This window comes from Eleutherodactylus coqui, chromosome 12 (assembly GCF_035609145.1).
Source record: "Eleutherodactylus coqui strain aEleCoq1 chromosome 12, aEleCoq1.hap1, whole genome shotgun sequence".
In the NCBI taxonomy this organism is placed as follows: domain Eukaryota; kingdom Metazoa; phylum Chordata; class Amphibia; order Anura; family Eleutherodactylidae; genus Eleutherodactylus; species Eleutherodactylus coqui.
This window is the reverse complement of record NC_089848.1, coordinates 17,660,382-17,684,667: the sequence shown is the minus strand read 5'-3', so window position 1 is coordinate 17,684,667 and position 24,286 is coordinate 17,660,382. Positions and strand designations below refer to the sequence as shown.

The window sequence follows — 24,286 nt, the reverse complement described above, 5'->3', positions numbered from 1 at the left end:
CAGCAACAGATACAAGAATGTCCAGAACTCTTGATAATTCCTTTGTTAATATTAAGTCCTCAAACTTTGTTTTCTGGGCAGCAGTTGTGTCTATGCGTGCCATGCAAGAACGCTTTGACTGGGTACTTCCTATCAAGCTGCAGAGGTCTCTGAGGATGTACCGAAACTTGTATTAAAGTTTAATTTCTCATCTTTCTTTTGGAAAGCAAAAGCTGAGTAAACATAACTGAATAGATCTCACTGCAGTCTTATGAAAACCTCTGTAAAAAAATTGGCATGTCATAACTTAGTGGTGCCAGATGTAATACTGCTACATCCATATGGTATACATACAGGAGTAGATGTGTTCAGCCAGTTTGCCTGGATGGGAGAACACTTTATTTTGAGTTTAAGAATTCTTATTTTATTGTTGTGGAGTATTTGCAAATATATAAAATACAACACAGAATAAAAGCAGATATGGACCTTAAAGGGGTTGTCCCATGGCGAAATGCAAATTTTTTTTTCAACCTACCCCCGCATCCTGCCCCGTTAAAATCAATACCGTTTGTAATTAAAAAAAAAAAAAAAAATCGCTTACCTCTTTCCCAGTTCGCGCAGCATCTTCTTTTCTTCTTTTAAAGATGGCCGCCGGTCCTTTCCCAATGATGCACCGCGGTTTTCTCCCATGGTGCACCGCGGGTCTTCTCCCATGGTGCACCATGGGCTCTGTGCAGTCCATTGCCGATTCCAGCCTCCTGATTGGCTGGAATCGGCACACGTGATGGGGCGGAGCTACGCGATGATGCGCAGAAGGGGGTGGAGCCAGAACGCCGCTCGTGCCCGGACCGACCAGAAGGGAGAAGACCCTTCTGCGGAAGCGCATCTAATCGGGCGATTAGACGCTGAAATTAGACGGAGCCATGGAGACAGGGACGCCAGCAACGGAGCAGGTAAGTGAATAACTTCTGTATGGCTCATATTTAATGCACGATGTATATTACAAAGTGCATTAATATGGCCATACAGAAGTGTATAACCCCACTTGCTTTCGCGGGACAACCCCTTTAAGGCTGGATTCTCACAGGGTATATTCCCGGCGAAATTCTCGCAGTTTGGCCGCAGCGAAAAACCACAAGATTTCCGCTGGGAAAGTGCTGCTTCAAAACCCGCAGCACTTAGCCGCGGGTTTTGGAGCAGCTTGGCCGCACGGTTTTCTGTTGTAGCCGGTGTTCCCATAGAGTAGAGCGCGGCTGCAACGGGAAAAAGAAAATGGACATGCTGTGGCCGGCTTTGCTGCGACTGATTCTCCATCCCGTGTGGACGAAACGGATTTGCCGCGTCCTTGGCAAATCCGCCCTGTGTGAACCCAGCCTAAAGTTTAAAATCACAGAGGTGAGGGGAAAAAAACCCCACATTATTCACAGAAAAAGCCAAAAATACTATACCTTAAGGTCTGCAAAGCAGACACAGTCGCCATAGGCACGATCGCCATAAGGCAAGCACAATCGCCACCGGCACAATCGCCGTAGGGCAGGCGCAATGGCCATAAGCCCTGAAGATATGCAGTTAGCCAGACAATAATGTGGAGGAGCAGCCTAAGTTTAAGAGCAAAAACGTTTTATAATTTGGTGATGTTTCAAAGAGAACATTCATAACAGTTAAATTCACTTTTTACAGTTTGATTTTATCCACACAAAGAGGACTTGTGTTGTAATTGTTGTTTTAGTGATGTAAAGTACTTAGTTTTTGGAACAGTAGTTTATAACATACAAATCTAACTTGTGAAAATGACGTGTTTTTAGTGTCAAAGTGTAAAAGTGCAGGTTCTTATTTGGCAACCCTTCCATTCTAGGTCAAGCCAGTGTGGGCGTTTTTATGTTACACCCATGCATTTTGTTCTGCACACAGTACATCATAAGACATAGGGAAAACAATTATAAATAACCACTTGGATACTTAAAAACTGGTCCACAGTGCTATGATGGGGGGTTACATTAGACACTAAGAAAAATCATAAAGTGCCCCCCCCCCCTCACTCTGCAACCCCCCCTTTCATTTCTCCCCTACTGCAAGCATGTAAAGCAAGAAGAAATACAATCCAAATTATATTAATCTGTGGCCTGGTTAGTCTATATATATAAAGACGAAAGCCCTCACTGACTCACTGACTCACTCACTCACTGACCCACTCACTCACTGACCCACTCACTCACTGACCCACTCACTCACTGACCCACCCACTCACTGACCCACCCACTGACCCACCCACTGACCCACCCACTGACCCACTCACTGACCCACTCACTGACCCACTCACTGACCCACTCACTGACCCACTCACTGACCCACTCACTGACCCACTCACTGACCCACTCACTGACCCACTCACTGACCCTCTCACTGACCCTCTCACTGACCCTCTCACTGACCCTCTCACTGACCCTCTCACTGACCCTCTCACTGACCCTCTCACTGACCCTCTCACTGACCCTCTCACTGACCCTCTCACTGACTCTCTCACTGACTCTCTCACTGACTCTCTCACTGACTCTCTCACTGACTCTCTCACTGACTCTCTCACTGACTCTCTCACTGACTCTCTCACTGACTCTCTCACTGACTCTCTCACTGACTCTCTCACTGACTCTCTCACTGACTCACTCACTGACTCACTCACTGACTCACTCACTGACTCACTCACTGACTCACTCACTGACTCAATGACTGACTGACTCGCCAAAAGTTCTCCAACTTCCCGATGTCGTAGAAACATGAAATTTGGCACAAGCATAGATTATCTCCAAAATAGGAAAAGTAATTGGGTCCCAACTCGATTATTCAATTCTAGGGCAAAAGAATTGGCGTCAAAATTTTGCATACGGAATCTAAATCTCTCACTTCCCAATGTCATAGAAACGTAAAATTTGGCACGCACATTGATTATGTCATAAATAGGAAAAGTTAATGGGTCCCAACTCGATTATTCAATTCTATGCGCAAAAGAATTAGCGTCCAAATTTTACGTATGGAATCTAATTCTCTCACTTCCCGGTGCCATAGAAACTCGAAATTTGGCAGAAGCATTGATTGTCATAAATAGGAAAAGCTAATGGGTCCCAACTCGATTATTCAATTCTATTCGCAAGAGAATTAGCGTCCAAATTTTACGTACGGAATGTAATTTTCTCACATAGAAGCATAAAATTTGGCACGAGCATTGAATATGTCATAAATAGGAAAAGCTGATGGGTCCCAACTCGATTATTCACTTCTATGCGCAAAAGAATTAGCGTCCAAATTTTACGTACGGAATCTAATTTTCTCACTTCCCGGTGTCATAGAAACCCGAAATTTGGCAGGAGCATTGATTATGTCATAAATAGGAAAAACTAATGGGTCCCAACTCAATTATTCAATTCTATGCGCAAAAGAATTAGCTTCCAAATTTTACGCACGGAATCTACTTCTCTCATTTTCCAGTGTCATAGAAACGTGAAATTTGGCACGAGCATTGATTATGTCATAAATGGGAAAAGCTAATTGGTCCCAACTCCATTATTCAATTCTATGCGCAAAAGAATTAGCATCCAAATTTTACGTACAGAATGTAATTTTCTCACTTACTGGTGTCATAGAAATGTGAAATTTGGCACGAGCATTGATTATGTGATAAATAGGAAAAGCTAATGGGTCCGAACTCGATTATTTAATTCTATGCGCAAAAGACTTAGCGTCCAAAATTTACGTACAGAATATATTTTTCTCACTTTCCGGTGTCATAGAAACGTGAAATTTGGCATGAGCATTGATTATGTCATAAATAGGAAACGTAATGGGTCCCAACTCGATTATTTAATTGTAAGTGCAAAAGAATTAGCGTCCAAATTTTACGTTTGAAATCTAATTCTCTCACTTCCTGATGTCATTTTATATAAAGGAAACGTCGCATGGTTACCTCCCCGTGGTGTTTCCTGGGTAACGCAGAGAACTATGCAAAATGGTGAACATATGTTTTCCGGTATCTCTAAAGTAACCACGACTTCATAAGATTTTCCGTGTGAACATCAGATAAACACCAGTACCAAATTAACTCGGGCGAAGCCGGGTATATCAGCTAGTCTGTTATAAAGCTGAGGCCCATATATTTTCAGAGTGCAGTTAAAATAGTGACGGCATTTGTAGTAGTGTAATGCTGCTTTTATTGGTGAGATAGTCTGCTCTATGCAAATAAATTCAATACCTCATATATTAGAGCTGTTACTTAGAAGATCTTGATGTCGTAGTAACATAGTATGTAAGGTTGAATGAAGACAATTGTCCATCTAGTCCAGCCTGTCTATCCTCCTGTGTTGATCCAGAGGAAGGCAAAAAACCCCAAGGGCAGAAGCCAGATAGCCCTTTTGGGGAAAAAATTCCTTCCAGATTCCCTAACGGCAATCAGACTGTTCCCTGGATCAACCCCTAATAGTTCCTACCTGCCTGTATACCCGGATATCTGGGTTTGTTTTGACTGATGACCAATCATTGTGCTACTACACTTCCTGCTCTGGTTACAGGAAACCCTGTCCTGACAGGAAGTGAAGGAGCAGCACGACTCTCAATGATTTCAATGAGAGTAAAACCAGCGCCTGCACTTCCTCCCCGTCAACTGATGACAACATCCAACTTCCTGCACTGAACAATAGGCCAGGTGATCAGCTGATGGGCGGGGTCCCGATTGGCGGACCCTCGTCCATCAACTACTGTCAACCTATCCAGAGGATAGGTCATCAGTCGAAACAAGTCCAGATAACCCCATTAATTTAAATTTTTTTTAATTAAAGTTGCAAAAACTGAGACAAATGCCATTTACACCACAATTTTCCCCACGCAGGGCGCATACATAGCGGCAAAGTACATTCTTGCACTTAGATTAGAAATTCTATTATAGAGTATTTTCCCCGGCGTCATCCTGATGGCAGACATGGAGGTTGCACCTTGACCTCGTAGGGACCGGAAGCAAGAGACTTCAAAAGGCTCCTTCCGCCTCCCATTCACCAGTGCTTCCTGTCCCTACAGGGACATGCAAGAGGAGCTCCCTCCAGGGAGCTGCAGGATGACAGCTGGGGGAACGGTCCACAGGGCTGTTTCCCCCCTCACCTTCTCTTCCACAGCTGACTGTAGGGATTGACGGTCCACGGGGCTGCTTCCCTTCTCATCTCCCTTCGGGGTGTCAGCGCTGTCCGGGAGCACGGCGGGCAACAGGTCTGACCGCCCGGGGTTCACCACCGCAGCGGTCGGAGCGGCGGACCAGAGGTCCTTGAGTCCCTCCCTTCCTCTTCCACAGCTCGGCGCAGTTGTTTTCAGCCGGGGAGAGCGGCGGGCCTCAGGCTCAGATGCCTCTCTCCTCCAGGCATGCCGGCGCGGCCGCACGCGGCGTCGGGGGGGGGCGGAGCCAATGACGCGGCGTGACGTGGTGACGTCAGAAGCCGTCAGCTGACCCGGACAGCGGGAGATTTAAAAATGGAGACCCCCCCGGCAAGCTTCCACTGACAGCACACCTTCGGAGAAGGATTTATCTGTCTAATCTGGTTCTGTCTGCGTTTTCTGCATCATGACTACAAAGGAACCAGAGATGGAAGCCCTGCAAACTGTAAGTGTAACTTGTTGCAGAGATGTTATGCTCAGGGATTTAGCATTGTGTGGGGGGTTTTCCCTTATGTGCATGCATATATCTTTGCAGGACAGGGAATCCACCCGGTCTAAACAGGACCTTTAAAAAAAAAAAAAAAAAACACAGGAAATGCGCCCTGTGTCTTAAAAAACTGGACGAGGCGTATAAAAAAACGCTATGCCCTGATTGTACCTCCAAGATTCTTACGGATGAACAGGCTGCATTCAGGGAAGATATTATATCCCTGGTTAGAGAGGAGGGCCGGGCATCGATTTCCAGTCTCCCCCCAGCTCAGCGGGAAAGAAGGGCCGCTAAAAGGGCGAGCCACATACCGCTAACGAGCTCAGAGTCTGAGCAATCCCTGGCCGACTTGTCAGATGGCAAACTCTTTGACCGTCCCCCTGACGCCAGGGATGAGAATAAAAAGTACTATTTCGCATCTGGGGACCTGGATGACCTGATCAAAGCAGTCAGGGATACGATGAAGGTCGAGGATGTGGTCGAGCCAAGGTCCGTACAGGACGACATGTTCGGCGGGCTCAGACCAAGGAACCACATAGTGTTTCCGGTTAATGATACCCTGAAGAAAGTAATCACGGATGAGTGGGCTTGCGCGAACAAACACCTCTATTTGTCCCGCGAATATAAAGAGAGACTCCGCTTTGCGGAGAAAGACGTGAGCATCTGCGAGGAGGTCCCCAAGGTGGACGCACAGGTGGCCAGAATGGCCAAAAAGACAGCCCTGCCATTCGAGGACTCCTCTCATCCTAAAGACCCGATGGACAACAGGGTTGACGCCTTGATGAAACAGGCCTGGCAAACAATGGCCTATACGCTGGAGTCCAATATCGCAGCGACTTCTGTGGCGAGGTCGATGCTCCTCTGGTTGGGGGAACTCGACGACCAGATTAAACAGAAGGCTCCTAGAGATGCGTTACTGGAATGCATGCCTCTACTTAGATCAGCAACAGGCTTCCTGGCAGACGTGTCTGCCGAATCTATGAGGCTGGCGGCCAGAAGCGCCGCATTGTCTAAAATGGCCAGGCGGGCGGTCTGGCTGAAAACGTGAAAAGCAGATACGGCTTCCAAAGGAAGGCTGTGTAACATCCCATTTCATGGCCAGCACATCTTTGGCACGGACTTGGAGGAGATCCTAAAAAGAGCTACCGACAAGCCCCTCAGTTTCCCTTACCAAGTAAAAACGGGATTTCCTCACAAACGTCAGCCATCGTTCAAGCCAAACCGAGGCAAAGGAAAGACGGGGCGCTGGTCCTACCCCAAAGGAGGCAGGGGTAAGACAGAAACAACACCTTCCCCTGTAGGCGAGTACCAGGTGGGGGGCAGACTATTGGGCTTTTCCCGGGAATGGCAGGGGATTACAGACAACCCGTGGGTCCTGCAGCTCATAGCCCAAGGGTACAGAATAGAATTCTTCACCCGGCCCCCCAGTAATTTCAGAGTCACCCCCATGCAATCCCCCGCCCTGCAGGATATCTTTAAAAATGAAATTTCTAAGCTGCTACAGATGGGGGGCGGTAGTCCGGGTCCCCACAGTAGAACAGGGCTTGGGGTTCTACTCACCCCTATTTGTGATCAAAAAACCGAACGTCAGTTTTCGGATGATCCTTAATCTGAAGGGCCTGAACAGGTTTATTACCTACAAAAGGTTTAAGATGGAAACCGTCAGGTCTGCAGTAACTCTGATCAAAAGACGGGACTTTATGAGTACCGTCGATCTAAAGGACGCATACTACCACGTCCCAGTCCTGCCGGAACATCACAAGTACCTGCGGTTTGCCATCGGGATGGGCAGCCGTGTACACCATTTTCAATTCCAGTGCCTACCCTTCGGAATTTCAACGGCACCCAGGATATTCTCTAAAATAGCGGCAGAGATGGTGGCGCATCTCCATGTGGCAGGCGTAAACATTGTCCCATACCTGGACGATTTCCTGGTAATTGGATCCTCGCCGAAGATCCTCAGAGGATACCAGCCGAGTCATCTCCCTATTTCAGAGACTGGGGTGGATAGTTAACTTCCCTAAATCTAGTCCTCTCCCCGAGACGCGAAAGACCTTCCTGGGGGTACAGATAGACTCAGTGTCTCAGACCTTGTCTTTGCCTCCACCCAGGCAGGAAAACCTTAGGCCGGCAGCACAGAAATGCAGCCAGAAGAAACAAATAACGATTAGGGACTCAATGAGGCTCCTGGGCCTCATGACCTCCTGTATCGGCATTATTCCTTGGGCCCAGGCGTACTCAAGGACGCTACAGAGAGCCACCCTGGGCAACTGGGATGGGGCAACAACCTCTCTGGACAGCAGAATGCCCGTGTCATTATCGGTCACAAGGTCCCTCCGCTGGTGGCGGCCAATTGGCAACCTAGAGGCGGAGTCCCCATGGGTGACAGAGCCCTTCATCTCCGTAGTCACCGACGCAGGCCAGTCTGGCTGGGGAGCGCAAGTGGGGCAGCGTTTGCTCCAGGGCAAATGGGGTCCGACATTGCGTGCCCAGACCTCAAATTTCAGAGAACTTAGGGCCATCTGGGAGGCGCTTCACAGAGCTCAGGATATCCTAAAGAAGAGACATGTTAAGATCTTCTCTGATAACGTGACCGCCGTTTCACTTATTCACTACCAGGGAGGCACCAGAAACTTTCACCTGCTGAAATTAACAGCCCGGATCTTCCGATGGGCCGAGTCCATGGTACAGTCCCTGACAGCGGTCCATCTCAAAGGATCCCAGAACCTGACAGCCGACTTTCTCAGTCGAAGACGCCTAGACCCCGGGGAATGGTCTGTGAATCAAGAGGAATTTCGTCTCATTACAGAAACCTGGGGCAGTCCACAGGTGGACCTGTTTGTGAGCAGCAAAAATTCAAAATGCCCCGCCTATTTTTCCCTAGATCCGAGGGACAAGGCCGAGGGGTTAGACGCTTTTTCCCAGAGTTGGGATTTCAGTCTGGCGTACGCCTTCCCCCCCCCCCCCCCCATCCCCCTAACCCTGATCCCGAGAGTTCTTCAGAAGGTCCAGCAGAGCAACATCACGCTGATCATGATTGCCCCACACTGGGAAAAAAGGGCATGGTTTCCAGTGCTCCTAAAGCTCGCCATCTCGGAACCAATCCGCCTTCCATCCAGGAAGGACCTTCTAGCGCAGGGCCCAGTTCTTTGCCCCAACCTAGAGAGACTGAACCTCGCGGTGTGGATATTGAGGAACAGACGCTATTAAGACAAGGTCTGTCCTCCACAGTTATCGCGACTGTACGCCAGTCCCGAAAACCTGTAACCTCAGCTATTTATAATAAGATTTGGAAAAAATTCTCCTCCTGGAGGGGGCTGGAAGTCTCCAATCTTGACACTTCGGTGGGGGAGATTTTGGACTTCCTCCAGGAGGGTCTAGATAAAAACCTGAGACCAGGAACCCTGAAAGTACAGGTATCAGCGCTCTCGGCCATTCTAGACCAACCTTTGGCGGATCATAGACTGATCCGCAGGTTCATGAAAGCGGCAGAAAGAATGAGGCCAGTTAGCCATAGTACGGTCCCCCCATGGGACCTGAACCTAGTTCTCCAAAGCTTCTGCAGAGACCCCTTTGAACCTATCGATCAGATTCCAATTAGGTTCCTGACGTTTAAAACTGTGTTCCTGGTAGCTATCACAACAGCGAGGCGCGTAAGCGAGCTCCAGGCCCTATCTTGTAAAACACCTTACCTATTAGTCCAGGACGATAGGGTCATACTAAAAACAGACCCTTTTTTCTTCCAAAGGTAGCCTCAAAATTCCACAGACAGCGAAAAAGTATTCTCCCATCCTTCTGTCAAAATCCCCAAAACGATAGGGAAAGAGACTACCATAGCCTGGATGTATGGAGGGCCCTTCTATGCTACCTAGAGCAGACATCATCCTTTAGGAAGGCTGACCGTCTTTTTGTTCAATTCCAGGGGCCGGGCAGCGGAAGAGCGGCTTCTAGGAGATCCATTAGCCGCTGGATAAAATCCACCATCCAGCAGGCCTACTCTTCCTGCAACAGAACTATCCTGGAAGGACTCAAGGCCTATTCAACCAGGGCAGTATCCTGCTCCTGGGCAGAGAGGGCTATGGCGACACCGGACCAAATTTGTAAGGCAGCCACATGGTCCAACCTGCACACATCCGCAAAACATTACAGGCTGAATGCGGACCTCTCCTCCGATCTCTCATTCAGGAGAAAGGTCTTGCAAGCAGTGGTCCCTCCCTAAAGGGTTAATCTGGTATACTCCATGTCTGCCGTCAGGATGACGCCGGGGAAAAGGAGTGAATTTCTTACCGAAAATTCCTTTTTTCCGAGTCATCCTAACGGCACGTATTTCCCTCCCAAAAATTCACACGTTTATGCGGGCACGAATCTGTAGCCCAGAGGCTCCTATGTTGAACATTTCCTTTTATGCGGTAAATTTGTGCATATTATCTTGTGTTTAAGTCCGGGTAAGCTACCCTCTTCTTGTTTATGTTCAAATCGAACTAACCATGTTATTTTTTTTTCGGAGCAAATAAATATCTTCCTTGGTTAACCACGACATGTCCATGTAAGTAATTTAGAAGACATTGGTGAATGGGAGGCAGGAGGAGCCTTTTGAAGTCTCTTGCTTCCTGTCCCTACGAGGTCAAGGTGCAACCTCCATGTCTGCCATCAGGATGACTCGGAAAAAAGGAATTTTCGGTAAGAAATTCACTCCTTTTCCATGACTCCTCACACATTATACAGTTTAAAACAGAATTTTTAAGCTAAAATCCTAAAACTTCAAACTTTAACTTAAGGTCGTTCAGCTTCACATTTGCTCCTCAATCTCAGCAGATTCAAAAGTATAGTCTCTGAAATATATAGACGCCGGGAGTGCTTTAGGTCGAGAGCAGATTATGTCTGAATAATGAACCATGTTGTTCCATGGCCCCCACACTGCACCAAACCTCTCTAAAGTGTCAGACTGTATAGTGTGTAGCTGATCCAGGGAACAGTCTGATTGCCATTGGGGAGTCGAGAAGGAATTTTTTCCCCAAAAGGGCTAATTGGCTTCTGCTCTTAAGGTTTTTTGCCTTCCTCTGGATCAACAAAACAGGAGACTAAACAGGCTGGACTAGATGGACATTGTCTTCATTCAGCCTTACGAACTATGTTACTATGTTTCATACAGGGCAATTTGTGAAATTCTACTGATAACACCTTTAAGCACTAACCTCAATCTCCTCATTACGTTTTCTTTGGAGCTCAATTTAGTATTTAAAAACTGTTTGTTTCAATAGTATTTCTGAATGTAGCCGATGATGACAGTCAACTTGTATTATTCACGGTAGCTGCAAGCAGATACACGTCCCCTTCGTTAGCCAGTGCAAAGGAAATGTAGAATAAGACTAGGCCTACACAACAACAGCCGCTGCGCAGCCCTGTGACTCTGCACTCCCACTGAAGTCTCATATTGATGATTATGATTTCACTAATTTTTATGCCTGTATGACTTTGAACATGGAGATCTACTATATAAATAGCATAACTTTGTTAAAGATGACATTTTTTTTCTCCACCATTATTAAAAGTATTGAATGGGAACAATCAGCACCATATTAAAACTAATAATGAAATAACTTTGACACTTTAGTTGGTCAATTATTCAGAATCATGAAGACCTGGCACTCCAGTATGCAGAAGGCTCTGGATTTTATATCACAGAAAAAGTAAGTAACTTTTTGTTTTTCTACAAGCAGTATTTCTTATCCATCTTCCATCCGTCCATCCATCATTATATATTGTATTCACCACTCCACCTCCTCAATTATGTAACTGTCATGTACAGAATAAAGTCAGGAACGCTATCTTTTCTTCTTAGGGAGAGGACCTAGAAAGTGAGTGAGGAGACTTATTAGGGCCATTCATGCTCCTCTGGGTAATGTGCAAATATATGAGATGGAATAATACCTCTACAGCGCCACATATTGAAAGGTAGCAGGTGGCGCTGCAAAAGGTAGTATTTAGAGATGAGCGAGTATACTCCCTAAGGCACATTACTCGAGCGAGTAGTGCCTTAGCCGAGTATCTCCCCGCTTGTCTCTAAAGATTCGGGGGGCGGCGGGGAGCGGGGAGGAACGAGGGGGAGATCTCTCTCTTCCCCCCGCTCCCCCCTGCTCCCCGCCGCAACTCACCTGTCACCGGCGCCGGCCCCCGAATCTTTGGAGACAAGCGGGGAGATACTCAGCTAAGGCACTACTCGCTCGAGTAATGTGCCTTAGCGAGTATACTCGCTCATCTCTAGTAGTATTCCATCTCTCGTATTTGCATACAGAATAAAGTAACGGCTGTTTTAAAAAATCTTTACTGGTGAGCGCCTTGGCTTTCTCTTGCTGGATGTCCACTTACCTTTTATATTTGGCTACTGACCATTACCTGGATTGTCAGAGCCCCGCGGTCCTGTTACTTGTGTTCACATCTGTGTCCGGAGTCTCCATTTAGAGGTTCTGCTGCAGATTCTGCATGAAATGCCAGAAGAACAAGTCCTGCATGAAAGACTTTTTGTCTATTATAGTCACAGGGGTCTGTTTGGCACCATTCAGTTCTGTGATGAGACGGATTTGTTTGAAAAGGCAATTTCCCTTTCCTGCTAACATAACGGAGCAGGCGAACTAAATCGCCAAACGCAGGTGTGAACATAGCCTTAGTTGTTGTAAAGGACTAGTACTGAGGATGGCTGCACACCAGTGTATTCCTCTTGCAGAATCAACAGCAAATCGCATGCAAGGAAAGGCATGCACGTTTTTTTTTTTTTTTACTCACACTCGCAGATACCTATTGCGTATTCCGCAAGCAGAGGAAAATTGCAGCAAGCTCTATTTTGCTGCAGACTCCGCACTACAGCCTCTATTGAAGTCAATGGAGGCCATCAGACCCACAGCTCATATGCAATTAACATTATGTATGGGCCGCGGGTACCCAGATCATCGCTAAGCAACGGTACGGGAAATACAAATATTGAAAAAATGACCGCCGCGCTCATACACAATGCAGAAACCACAGGTACATGGGTTTATCGGCCGGATTCGAGCCGGTTGTGTGAAGACGGCCTGACTCTCTGATCTCGTGTGTGTTGCATTCGGCTATCTCTAGTCCATTTTTTTAGGCACTTATTCTCCAAACTACTCACAATTATTGTTACATTACGCTGTTGGTTTTCCTTTTTCACTTGTGGTTTGCTTTCAATTTTTTTTTAGCTTTTTTTTTTTTAACAACTGAATTAAACTCCATAAACACAAGAAGTCTGTATTACGATGTAACGGCATTTAACTGGTCTTTTGGCATCCATCTCGTAGACTAGCTTGTAGAATTGTAATTTGCATTGGCTTCAGTCTTTAACCCTTTCCAATCCAATGTCGGGCCTGCCCAGACATCATAATTTCCCTCCACAGCTCCGATGTCGGGGCAGGCCCGACACTGCAGTGCAGGAGTGCATCTGCACCCGATCATCAGACACATCGGGTGTAGAAACACTCCTGCTCTGATCCTTATCGAGGACCCCCAAGGAGAAGGCAGAAAGGGGTTTTAACCCTTTCTGTCTTCTCCTTTAGACATTACATAGCGCTCAATTAGCGCTATGTAATGCATAGAGATTCCGGCCGGCGATCATGTGACCGCCGGTGTTACCTGACCCCCGGCGGTCACATGAACGCCGAGCCGGGAGCCTGCATTGTGGGAGGACCTGCTTACCTGACCGGCATCTTCCGCATTCTCCTTCTGTCTCCCGGCCCGGCAATCGTGACCGCCAGGTGCCACCTGACCCCAGCGGTCACATGATCGCCGTGACGGGAGGCAGAAGGAGAATGCGGAAGACGCCAGACAGATAAGCAGGTCCCTCCCTGCACCCTCCTGAACTCTGTCAGGTGAGGAGGGTGCAGGGAAAATGTATTTTTTCTCACCGATTCTCCCCAGCTCCAATTTATTTGGAGCTGGGGAGAATGGGTGAGAAAAAATAAATGGATTGGAAAGGGTTAACCCCTAACGTCACAAGACGTAAATGTACATCCTGGCTGCGGGATACTTAACATAACAGGATGTACACTTGAGCCCTGGGAATAGCGCAAGATCAAAAGAGATCCCGCGCTATCCGGCAGTGAGAGCCAGCTGTCGCTGATCGGCGCCTCCCCCCCTCTGCAACAGCGGGGATGCATTGGGACAGCGACCCCCGCTGTTAACCCCTTACACGCTGCAATCTATGTAGATTGCGGCATGTAAAGGATTTACAGAGGGAGCGTGGTCCCTCTGTGACGTCATCGGAGTCTCGAGATGAAATTGCAGAGGGCCGGCAGGTTGCCATGGCAACAGAATGGCAGCTACAAGCATCCTGCTTTATCATTGCCTATGCTTGTCATTGTCCTGCAATGCTTTATCATAGCAGCTATGGTACAAATCCCAAACAGGGATATAAAAAGTGTATGAAGTTAAAAATAGTGTAGAAGAAAAATGTAGAAAGAAAAATGTTGACCCCCCCCCTCCCTTTTTGTTCTTTTTCCCCTATTATTATATTTAAAAAAAGCTCCTTTTTTATTTTGCCTCCGAAAAATCGCAATAAAAGTGATCAAAAAAGCCCTAAAATGGTACCCATAAAAACTACAGCTCGTCCCACAAAACACAAGCACTCACAGAGTTCATCCATGGAAAAATAAAAAAGTTGTAGGACTTTGAATGAAGCGATTTAGAAAAAACAAATGAATCATTTCCAGAAAAAAAGGGTTTTTATTGTGGAAATGCGGAAAAAAAACTTTAAAAAAAGAATTTTGTTATAATTTTACCGGCGCGCAGAAAAAATATCTTCCGTCATTTATTCTGCATGATTAACGTTGTAAAATAAAAAACAATGGCAGAATTGATGTATTTTCTTTCCCTGCTATCAAAAAAAAAAAATTATAAACGTTTTGCAATATAGTTTTTGTATTTAAAAATGCCACCCTAAAAACTACAGTTTGTCGCGCAAAAAACAATCCCTCATACCATACGGTCATGTCGACGAAAAAATAAAAAAGTTATCGCTTTTGAAAAGTGGAGATGAAAATCCCCTAAAAATCGCTGCGTCCTTATGCCCAAAATAGGCCATGTCCTCAATAGATTATTGTAATGGTTTCATTTTTAACCCAAGAGTCTGTTCCCATCTGTGCTGCTGAATTGTATTAATTTACAGGTCAAAGTAGTGCATTATACAGAACAGTTTCGTCCTGTAAAGTGCCAGACAAAAACCAAATGGACCCTATTATATTCAATGGAAACCAATCAACACCATTCGGTTCCATCATAAGATAGATAGGTTTGGCCACCAAGTGCTTTTTTCTTTCCTGCTTCCATAATGGAGCAGGGAAACAGAAGCCCCTGGGCATGGATGTGTATAAGCCTTAACATGGTAATATCACCATTAGTTAGTGACCTGCAGTAGGGAAGAATCTTTGCTTCAACAACTAGTTAGGCCTCCTACACACCGGGGAGAAAATCTTGCGAGATTTGTGCATTGGAGATGCACAAAGATAAACCCCATTCTTTTGAATAGGGTCATACAAATTAGCAATTTTTTTTTTCCTCCTGCATGGCACCGCAATAGGATGGATGGATGCAGGAACACAGCATGTTCTATCTTTCTGCAAGATAGCCCATTGTTTATATTGAATGCAATAGGAGAACCCTGCGATCCTCTGCCATGGCTGTGACAGCCGCAGCGGGGATTCCCTTCATCTCTAAAGTGATGTGTAGCTGTTTTCACATGACACCGCCTCTCCTTCAAGGGCTTTCACATGGTGAATCATGAACCCAAATCACCCTCGCCAGTGTAAAGGAGCCCTTAGAGTGCAATATATTTAGGAAAAGTGTGTTCACTGTTATTTCTTGTTCTCAAGGTTTGGGTTTTTCACTCTACACTATTCAATACAGGGATCTCTCCTATGATCTGTTTATACCCAGGACCGCGTCGGTAACAAGAGGGCATCCGCTATGTCTAGAAGAAAGCAGGTTTCACCACCAACACAGAAGGGAGTTCTTTACTGTAAGAGCAGTGAGACTATGGAACTCTGCCTGAGAATGTGGTGATGGCAAAATCCATAGAGGAGTTTAAGAGGGGACTAGATGTCTTTCTAGAGCGCTACAATATCACAGGATATAGACATTAGGTGACCAGCGGGTTGTTAATCCTGATCTTACAGTCAGGTAGGAACTATCAGAGGTTGATCCAGGGATTATTTTGACTGCCATTATGGAGTCGGGATGGAATTTTTCCCCTGATGGGGCTATTTGGATTCTGCCTCTTGGGGTTTTTTGCCTTCCTCTAGATCAACAATGAGGTTGAAACAGGCTCAACCAGATGGACATGGTCCTCATTCAGCCTAACATAACATACTATATATTATGATTAACCCCTTAGTGACCACTCCATAGACTTTTTACGCCCTGCTTTAGTGGGCTTTAATCCCCAGGGCCGTAAAAATGCGCTCGCTCTGGGGATAAAAGCCACGTAGGCTGTGGACGTAACAGCTCCATGCTGTCGGCTATCGGAGGTAGCTGACAACCTGTAGCTGTTATGCGATCCAATGGATAACGCCAATAAAAGTAACAGAAACTGGAAAAAAGTTAAAGATCCCCGGCACTGGTCTTCATCATCATCATTGAATGGCTGTGATTTGTTCATTGAGCGCTGGCTCTGATTGGCTGAGCGCTGTGATGCTTCCATCAGAGGCAGCGCTTCCAGGGGGTGGGGATTGTTCAATCCCCGGCCAGAAAAGATGATGACGACCATTGCTGGGGACCGGGAAGAAGATGCAGCGGAGCAACACATTACTTCTGAGGTGATGTATTCTTTTCTTTTTTTTCCAGCTTAGGGCAGTGTTTCCCAACTGGCGTGCCGCAAGAGGCTTCCAGGGGTGTCGCGGCTCTCTGGCTGGAAATCACATTGGTACTGTTGTACCTTGATGCAGTGGCATAGCAAGGTGGGTGCAGGAGGGGCTCTGCACCCTAGCCCCGTTTAACCCTCCCCCGGCAGTCCTGTCATGATGGGACACACAGACCTACAGCAGCTTCCAGGACCCCCAATGATGTCATGTCATGTGATACCCTGTGTGGGAGGAGTCGGGATCACATCACCACGGGGGAGCCCAGTAAATGTAGGACTTTGCTATGTTCTGTGTGTGTGTGTTGGAGCTTTGGGGGTCAGGATAGATGGATGGATGGAGTCAGTGAGTGAGTGAGTGAGTGGAGCTCAGGATGGATGAAGTGAGTGAGTGGAGCTGTGGGGGTCAGGATGGATGGAGTGAGTGAGTGGAAATGTGGGGGTCAGGATGGATGGAGTGAGTGGAGCTGTGGGGGTTAGGATGGATGGAGTGAGTGAGTGGAGCTGTGGGGATCAGGATGGATGTAGCGGAGCTGTGTGTGTGATGTCTGGGGATCAGGATTGATGTAGCAGAGCTGTGTCTGTGATGTCTGGGGATGAGGATGGATGTACTGGAGCTGTGTGTGTGATGTCTGGGGATCAGGATGGATGTAGCGGAGCTGTGTGTGTGACGTCTGGGGATCAGGATGAATGTAGCGGGTTCTGTGTGCAATGTGTGGGGGTCAGGACGGGTGTCCGGCTGGCCCTGCAGTGACAGTGTTGGGACTCAGTGAGAGCAGAGGAGTAGTAAATGTGGTACAACGAGGTATGTACTGCATGTAATCTTGTATGTTGGTATACGTTATACCAGCTGTACATATAATTATATACAGGATATATCCAGGTTACATCAGTATCACTATATACAGGGGATGTATATCTGCTATATATAGTAATATAGAGCATGCTGGGGTAACCTGCGTATCTCCTTTATATAATTATATATGTACAGCTGGTATAAGCTAGACATCCCCTGTATATAGTGATGCCCGGAGGTCAAATAATATGTTGTCATAAACCACGCCCCTGACCGCACCATAGCCACACCCCTAACCACACCCCTTTTAGGTAGGGGTGCCGCGCCTTAAATTTCTTTTCCCAGCGGTGCCCCAAGGCTGAAAAAGTTGGGAAACACTAGATTAGGGGCTTTGACAGTAGGATTTCCTACTGACAAAGTTGCATCGCACCGCACGAAAATTGCGTTTTTGTGCGATGGAACAGAGAGGAAGGCTCCATATGGAAACATGGGCTAGAAAACCTTGCGAGTCACGTGCATATTGCAAAACCCGCAAGGTTTTGGATTTTCCATGTCGCATACTACAAAACATTGCTAATGTGAAGGAACCCATAGGAAAACATGAGCATCACATATATGCAATTTGTAGCATTGTTACAACGTGTGAAAATCGTGCGACTAAAGCCACCGGCTGCTCTTTTCGGTTTGGACTCCGTTCTGCATACAGAAAGGGTGTGTTTCTGAATACAGGACAAACAGGGGTATCCATTTCGGGATGTAAATCCTCATTTCATGTGCACTATAGAAAAAAAAACTGTCTTAAAATGACATATTTTCAAACATATGACTTTTTATTTTTTTTCTTCTCTAAATTAAATTAACTCCTGAAAAAAAAACCTGTGGGGTTAAAATACTCATGACACCCCTTAAAATGGGGCAATTTCTGGGGGTATCTATCATTCTGACACCTATGAGCCTTTGCAATCTTGGCTTGGTAAGGGAAAAAAGTGCTCCTCAAAATGGTGAAAATTAATTTAAATTTGTACGTCTTCTAAATGGTTAAAAAAAACTAAAGTTTTTCAAATGTGCATCCAGAATAAAGTAAACAGATGGAAGTACATTTGTTCGTATGTCCGCAGTCATCCCGATTCCGCCACTATACTGCCTGACCATTGACTGTGTGTATAGCATCCCTCACTCTCCACCTCGCCATACTGTGCACATCTCCAGCCCCTTTACCTTCTGTATCACCCCACTATTTGTAGTACGTAAGCTCGTTGGAGCAGGACCCTCACCCCTACTGTTTCCATCAATTGATTACTTCATGTAACCGTGGTCTTGTTTTATTTCCCCTGTATTGTAAGCGCTGAGGAATATGTTGGCGCTATATAAATAAAGATGATTATTATTATCCATAGTCGCCACATCACAGTTACAGTGAAAACATCCCCTGTAGTGACAATAGTCACTGGCAGAGCTGATCAGGGTCTGCTAGGACCCTGTAACTCTGCTGTGGCAGAAGGCACCCAGTGTTCATGTGATGGCCGCATCGAATAACAGAAGTAACACTTCCGCTTCCTATTTGCACTACATGGCGTTCATTGAGCACTATGCAGCATGAAAAGTGGAAGGAAGAAACTGTTAAAAACTGCTTCTCACTTCTCCTCTGGGTCTTCGGCTGCATCCTAACAGTTAACAGTACTGCTACATTGCCGGATCTTTAATCTGGCACCGTACTTTTGCTATTGGCCAGGATTACAACCCAGGACCAAGCACTATACATATACTGCGCTTGGTCCTTAAAGGTTAAAAAGGACTCGTGATTTGCCATTTTAAGCAGCAATGTGTTATGTCTTCCGCAGGTCTGTATATTTTCTGTGCATGTCTCTTAAGTATACTGTGCTGTTGGACAGTACAGAGTTGTATCACATGTACAATTTTATTTCTATTTTTTCCTTTGCTAGTTTATTTACTGTAATAAGTATAAAAATGAGTATTTGGCGCAGCATTTTCTTTAACTTGACTTTCTACATGTTTTTTTATCTGCACTGTCTGCTCTGATTAAGCTGTGAAATACATTTTTCCAGCCAACTGGATAAATGTGTTCAAGGTAAACCTAGGAAAAAGGAACTTGTGACCGGTTTGTTAGGAAATGCTGTTTTTCCACAGATAATGACAGTAGTAACGTCATCAGTTTCTGGGATGTATAATCCTCTCCGCCTGTGCTGATGTGGTCACTTCTTCAGGACTGTCCCGGCTCGGAATGTTCTTGTAGGGTGACAGCTATAGAAAGTTGTTGGCGTCCTGTCTACTTCAGCAGGGTATATGGAATGTTTGGGAGAGCTGCCGTTACAAAGTGTTCACCGCTATTTCCATAACCTCTCTGCTTTCTCAATTGCCAAAATCCTGCATTCCGCTTATGGCAGCAGGAATGTAAATGACTTCTCCCACAAGTTACCTTAAACTCCCAGCTTGTAAGAGAAAGCTTCTCCGGTAATGGATGCATCTCCATGCAAGTTTGTAAAACAGTTAAATAGTTCCAAAGCTTGTGTGTTGCATGGAAGACACACATATCTTGTCATACCAGTTCTTGCTGAATTCATCAACCTTCTAGACTCTTATACTGACCTCATGCGCTGCTGCTGTAACCGCTCACTGTTCCATAAAGGGGATCTCCAGTAATCCAGCAGTGGTTCTTTTACATGATCATTTCCCCCTCCTGACAGTTCCCCATCCTTCCAAGTTCTCACTAGAAGTTAAGGCCCTTTTACACGGAACAATTCTAGTTCAAGCAAGCGAAATTGTACGCTAATCGTTCATTGTGAACACAGCCAATGATTAATCATTTGCTTATTATTCATCAATCATTTTATGCAGGCATAAAAATCATGATGTATCTGCCCGTATCAACAGAGTGACCGAGCGAACTCGGACATCTTTTGCTCATTCAAGCGACGAATCGTTTTGTGTAAACAGACCCTAATTCTTCCCATACAAGAACGGCGAAAAGCTGCACAGAATACAGTGCTCATGGTAGTAATGACGTCTGTACAGCGTATCCGAAAGCTTCATACCAAGCCATTGTCTGTGGCGATTTTATAACCCGGCATTCTCGGCGTTGCCTAAATATTGTGGAAACCCATCCTAAATCATGCAGAGAAGAGAAGTGATGAGATGAAAAAACTACAACTTTCAAATTAAATAGATCTGAATTGTCTATTTCCTGGGTGGTTAAACGGTTGTACAGAAAGCACCTATTTACTATAAAATCCTGTCCACAGATCTTACCAAGAAGACTATCTGGCAGCAGTCTCTTCCTGTCTGACGGTTCTCAGACTTACAGCTTTATATGGAACTGCTTCCTCTGCTTTTGTCAAAAATGACTTCTTCGGTGTTAAAAGGCTGTGGAGTTGAGAAGTATCAGAATGAGTAATAGGAAAAAGTAGCAATGACGTCCAGAGCCGCCAATCAGGAGGAGACTTTCATTTCTCATAGGGCTTTAAAATACACTTAACCTCTTAGTGACCACCCCATTGCCTTTTTACATCCTGCTTTAGCTAGCTTTAATCCCCAGGGATGTAAAAACATGCTTCCTCTGGGGATTAAAGCCACGGGGGCTGTGGACGTGACAGGTCCATACTGTCTGTTCCCGGAGGTAGCCGACAACCTGGAACTGTCATGAGGGGCCGCTGGGAGCCCCTCCTCAGTCCCACAATCTGCAAATGGATAGTGCCGATCGCATTAAAGTGTAAAAAAGTTTTAAAAAGTTAAAGATTCAGCTGCCCTCATGGATTGGATCCATGAGGGCAGCTGAGCATACGCACCCCCATCCTCCACGATGTGTCACGGCGATCTGGTCCTACAGGACCTGACGCCAGTCTTCTGCACATGCACGCCAGACGTCATTATGTCAGACGCATGCGCAGAAGGCCACGTGGCCCAGGAAATTTGAAATCTCCTGGCTCCATGCTACTGAAGGTAGCCGGGAGGGTGGGAATGTCACCAGGGACCACTGAAGTTTCAGCTGCCCTCATGGATTGGATTGGATTGGATTGGATCCATGAGGGCAGCTGAAAATATTTCCCCTGTTCACTGTGATGTGCTGCGCCGATTTGCACCTGCCGTGGGCTTCTGCGCATGCGTTGATGTGGCACGCATGCGTACAAGGCAGGAGAGCCCGGCAAATTTAAAATCTCCCTGCACCTGGCTGATAAAGATAGCCGAGTGCAGGGAGATGTCACCAGGGACCGCTGTATATAGTTTCTGGTCACATGATCACAGTTATCCATTGAATAACGCTGATCATGTAAAATTAAAAAGTGTAAACAAAAAAAAAAAGTTAGTTTTATCTCCCCTTATAGATGGTATCCGTGAGGGGAGATGAAATTACATACCTAAGGTTCCCGAATTTGTCCCCCAATGGGATATTTATCCGCGGACCTTTCCCAGCTTCGGTGCATGCGCCCATTAGCATAATGGTGGGGGCATGCGTATTTCATGGATTGCCCAGGAAATTTAAAATCTCCCTGTTCCAGCCTGGAGATGTCACAGGAGGCTGCAGACGTGACGGGTCCATATGGTCGGTTCCCAGACGTAGCCGACAACCTGGAGTTGTCATGGGGGGCCGCGAAAGCCCCCTATCCAATGGATAGTGGCAATCACATTAAAAAAAAAAAGTTAAATATTCAGCTGCCCTCATGGATCGGATTCCTGAGGGCAGCTGAGTGTACTCTTCCCATCCTCCGCAATGCCACACGGTTATCTGGTCCTCCAGGACCTGACGCCAGTTTTCTGCACATGCATGCCAGATGTCATTATTTCAGCTGCAGGCGCAGAAGGCCAGGAGGCCCAGGAAATATGAAATTCCTAGTCACGTGATCGCCGTTATCCATTGACTAATAGCGATCACGTAAAAGTTTTTAAAAAAAAGTTTACATTTTTCTCCCCGCACTGATGCGATCAGTGAAAGGAGATGAAACTTTTTACTAGAGGACTCCACATTTGAGCCCTAATGCAATACTCCTCCACGGACTTTCCACGGCTTCTGTGCATGCGCCCAAAACCGTGGGGTTAAAATACGCAGTACACCCCTAGATTAAGTCGTTAAGGGGTCTAGTTTTCAAAATAGGGTCATTTGTGGGAGTTCCCAATTGTTTTGGACGCTCAAGGGCTCTGCAAGTGAGCAATGGGGCCTAAACCAACTTCATGCAAAATTTCTGTTCTGAAAGCCACCGACTGCTCCTATCGGTTTGGGCCCGTTGTGCATATGGACATAAAATTAGGGCCACAATGGGTATGTTTCTGAACACAAGACAAACAGGGGTATTCATTTTGGGGTGTAAACTCTCAGTTTCATGTGCTCTATAAAAAAGAAAAAAAAAACCCTGCCTTTAAAATGGCATATTTGCAAAAAATATGACATATTTTTTTATCATCTAAATTGCATTAAAAAAACTGCGATATTGCAATTGAAAATGTGAAAAAAATGACAATTTTTAAAAAATGTTACCAATTTTGATGCTTTTAATAAATATACACAAATTCTATTGGACTATTTTTACCAATGTCAGAATCACTTTGATATGAAAAACCTTAACAGAGTTATTCTATGTTAACCCCTTCCCGCTCCAGGGCGTAAGTTTACGTCCTAGTAGCGGGGTACTTCCCGCAACAGGGCGTAAACTTACGTTCTGGGGATACCGCGAGATCACTTATTATTTCGCTCTATCCCGCAGCGGGAGCCGGCTGTCAGTCATAGCCGGCCTCCCGCTGCAACAGCGGGGGATGCATCGGAGATGCGCCCCCCGCTGTTAGCCCCTTCCCTGCCGCGATCTATGTAGATCGCGGCATGGGAGGGGTTCACAGAGGGAGCGCGCTCCCTCTGTGACGTCACCGGGCTCTCGCGATATAATTGCAGAGAGCCCGGCTGGTTGCCATGGCAACAGGACACCAGACACTGCTGTCCTGTATTGCTATAGCCTGTGATCGCTGTATAAGCGATAAGGCATGGCAGGGCAGTAGCCTTGCTATGCCTTATCACGTGATCATCAGTGCTGTACTGTAAGTCCCCCAGAGGGACACAAATTGTGTAAAAAAAAAAAAATGTACAAAAAAGAAAAATGTAAAAAAACCCCTTTTTTAATGCTTTTTCTCATATTAGCATAAAAAAAGGTAAAAATTAAAACCCCACTTATTTGGGATTGTCACGTCCGTAACGACGCGTACAATAAGTTGCACATGCTTCTGACTGTGCACAGAAAAAAGTGTTTAAAAAAACTGAGGGAAAATGCTAATTTTTAGCATTTTGCCTCCCTAAAAACGCAATAAAAGTGATCAATAAAGCTGTATGTACCCCAAAATGGTACCAATTAAAACTACAGCTCGTCTCACAAAAAATAAGCCCTCATAGAGCTCCATACATAAAAAAATAAAAAAGTTACAGGACTTTGAATGCAGCGATTCAGGAAAAAAAAGGGGGTTTTATTGCAGAAAAGTGAAAAAACCTAAAAAAAAAAGGAAGAATTTTGGTATCGTTGTAACCGAACCGACCCGCAAAAAAAATGGATTGTGTCATTTATGCTGCATGATTAACACTGCAAAAAAATTTAAAAACTATGGCAGAATTGATGCTTTTTCTCTCCCTGCTATTATAAAAAAAATGTAAAAAAATTTTACAATATTGTCAATGTACCCAAAAGTGGCAACGATAAAAACTACAGTTTGCCACGCAAAAAACAAGCCATTATACGGCCGCATCGATGAAAAAAATAAAAGTTATGACTTTTGAAAAATGGAGAAGAAAATCCACCAAAAATCTTTGCATCCTTAAGCCCAAAATAGGCCATGTCCTTAAGGGGTTAAAGTGACACCTGTCAGATTTCCAAAATTAGCCCTGGTCACTAAGGGGTTAATTGGATGTTACAAGTTACTTTTTACTTTGCACTAGTTTTAATCAATCTCTCCAAATGTCTTTAAGACAAAAATATATACA

General features: G+C 45.6%; 1 protein-coding gene across 2 annotated transcripts in view; it reads left to right on the top strand.

Moving 5' to 3' along the window:
• Positions 1–24,286, top strand: part of ELMO1 (engulfment and cell motility 1) — a 463,885-nt gene that overhangs the window by 90,732 nt on the left and 348,867 nt on the right. For both annotated transcript variants that reach the window (XM_066585169.1, XM_066585170.1), the window contains one exon: positions 11,271–11,346. In XM_066585169.1, the coding sequence (XP_066441266.1) occupies positions 11,271–11,346 (76 nt within the window). The remainder of the gene's footprint in view (positions 1–11,270; positions 11,347–24,286) is intronic.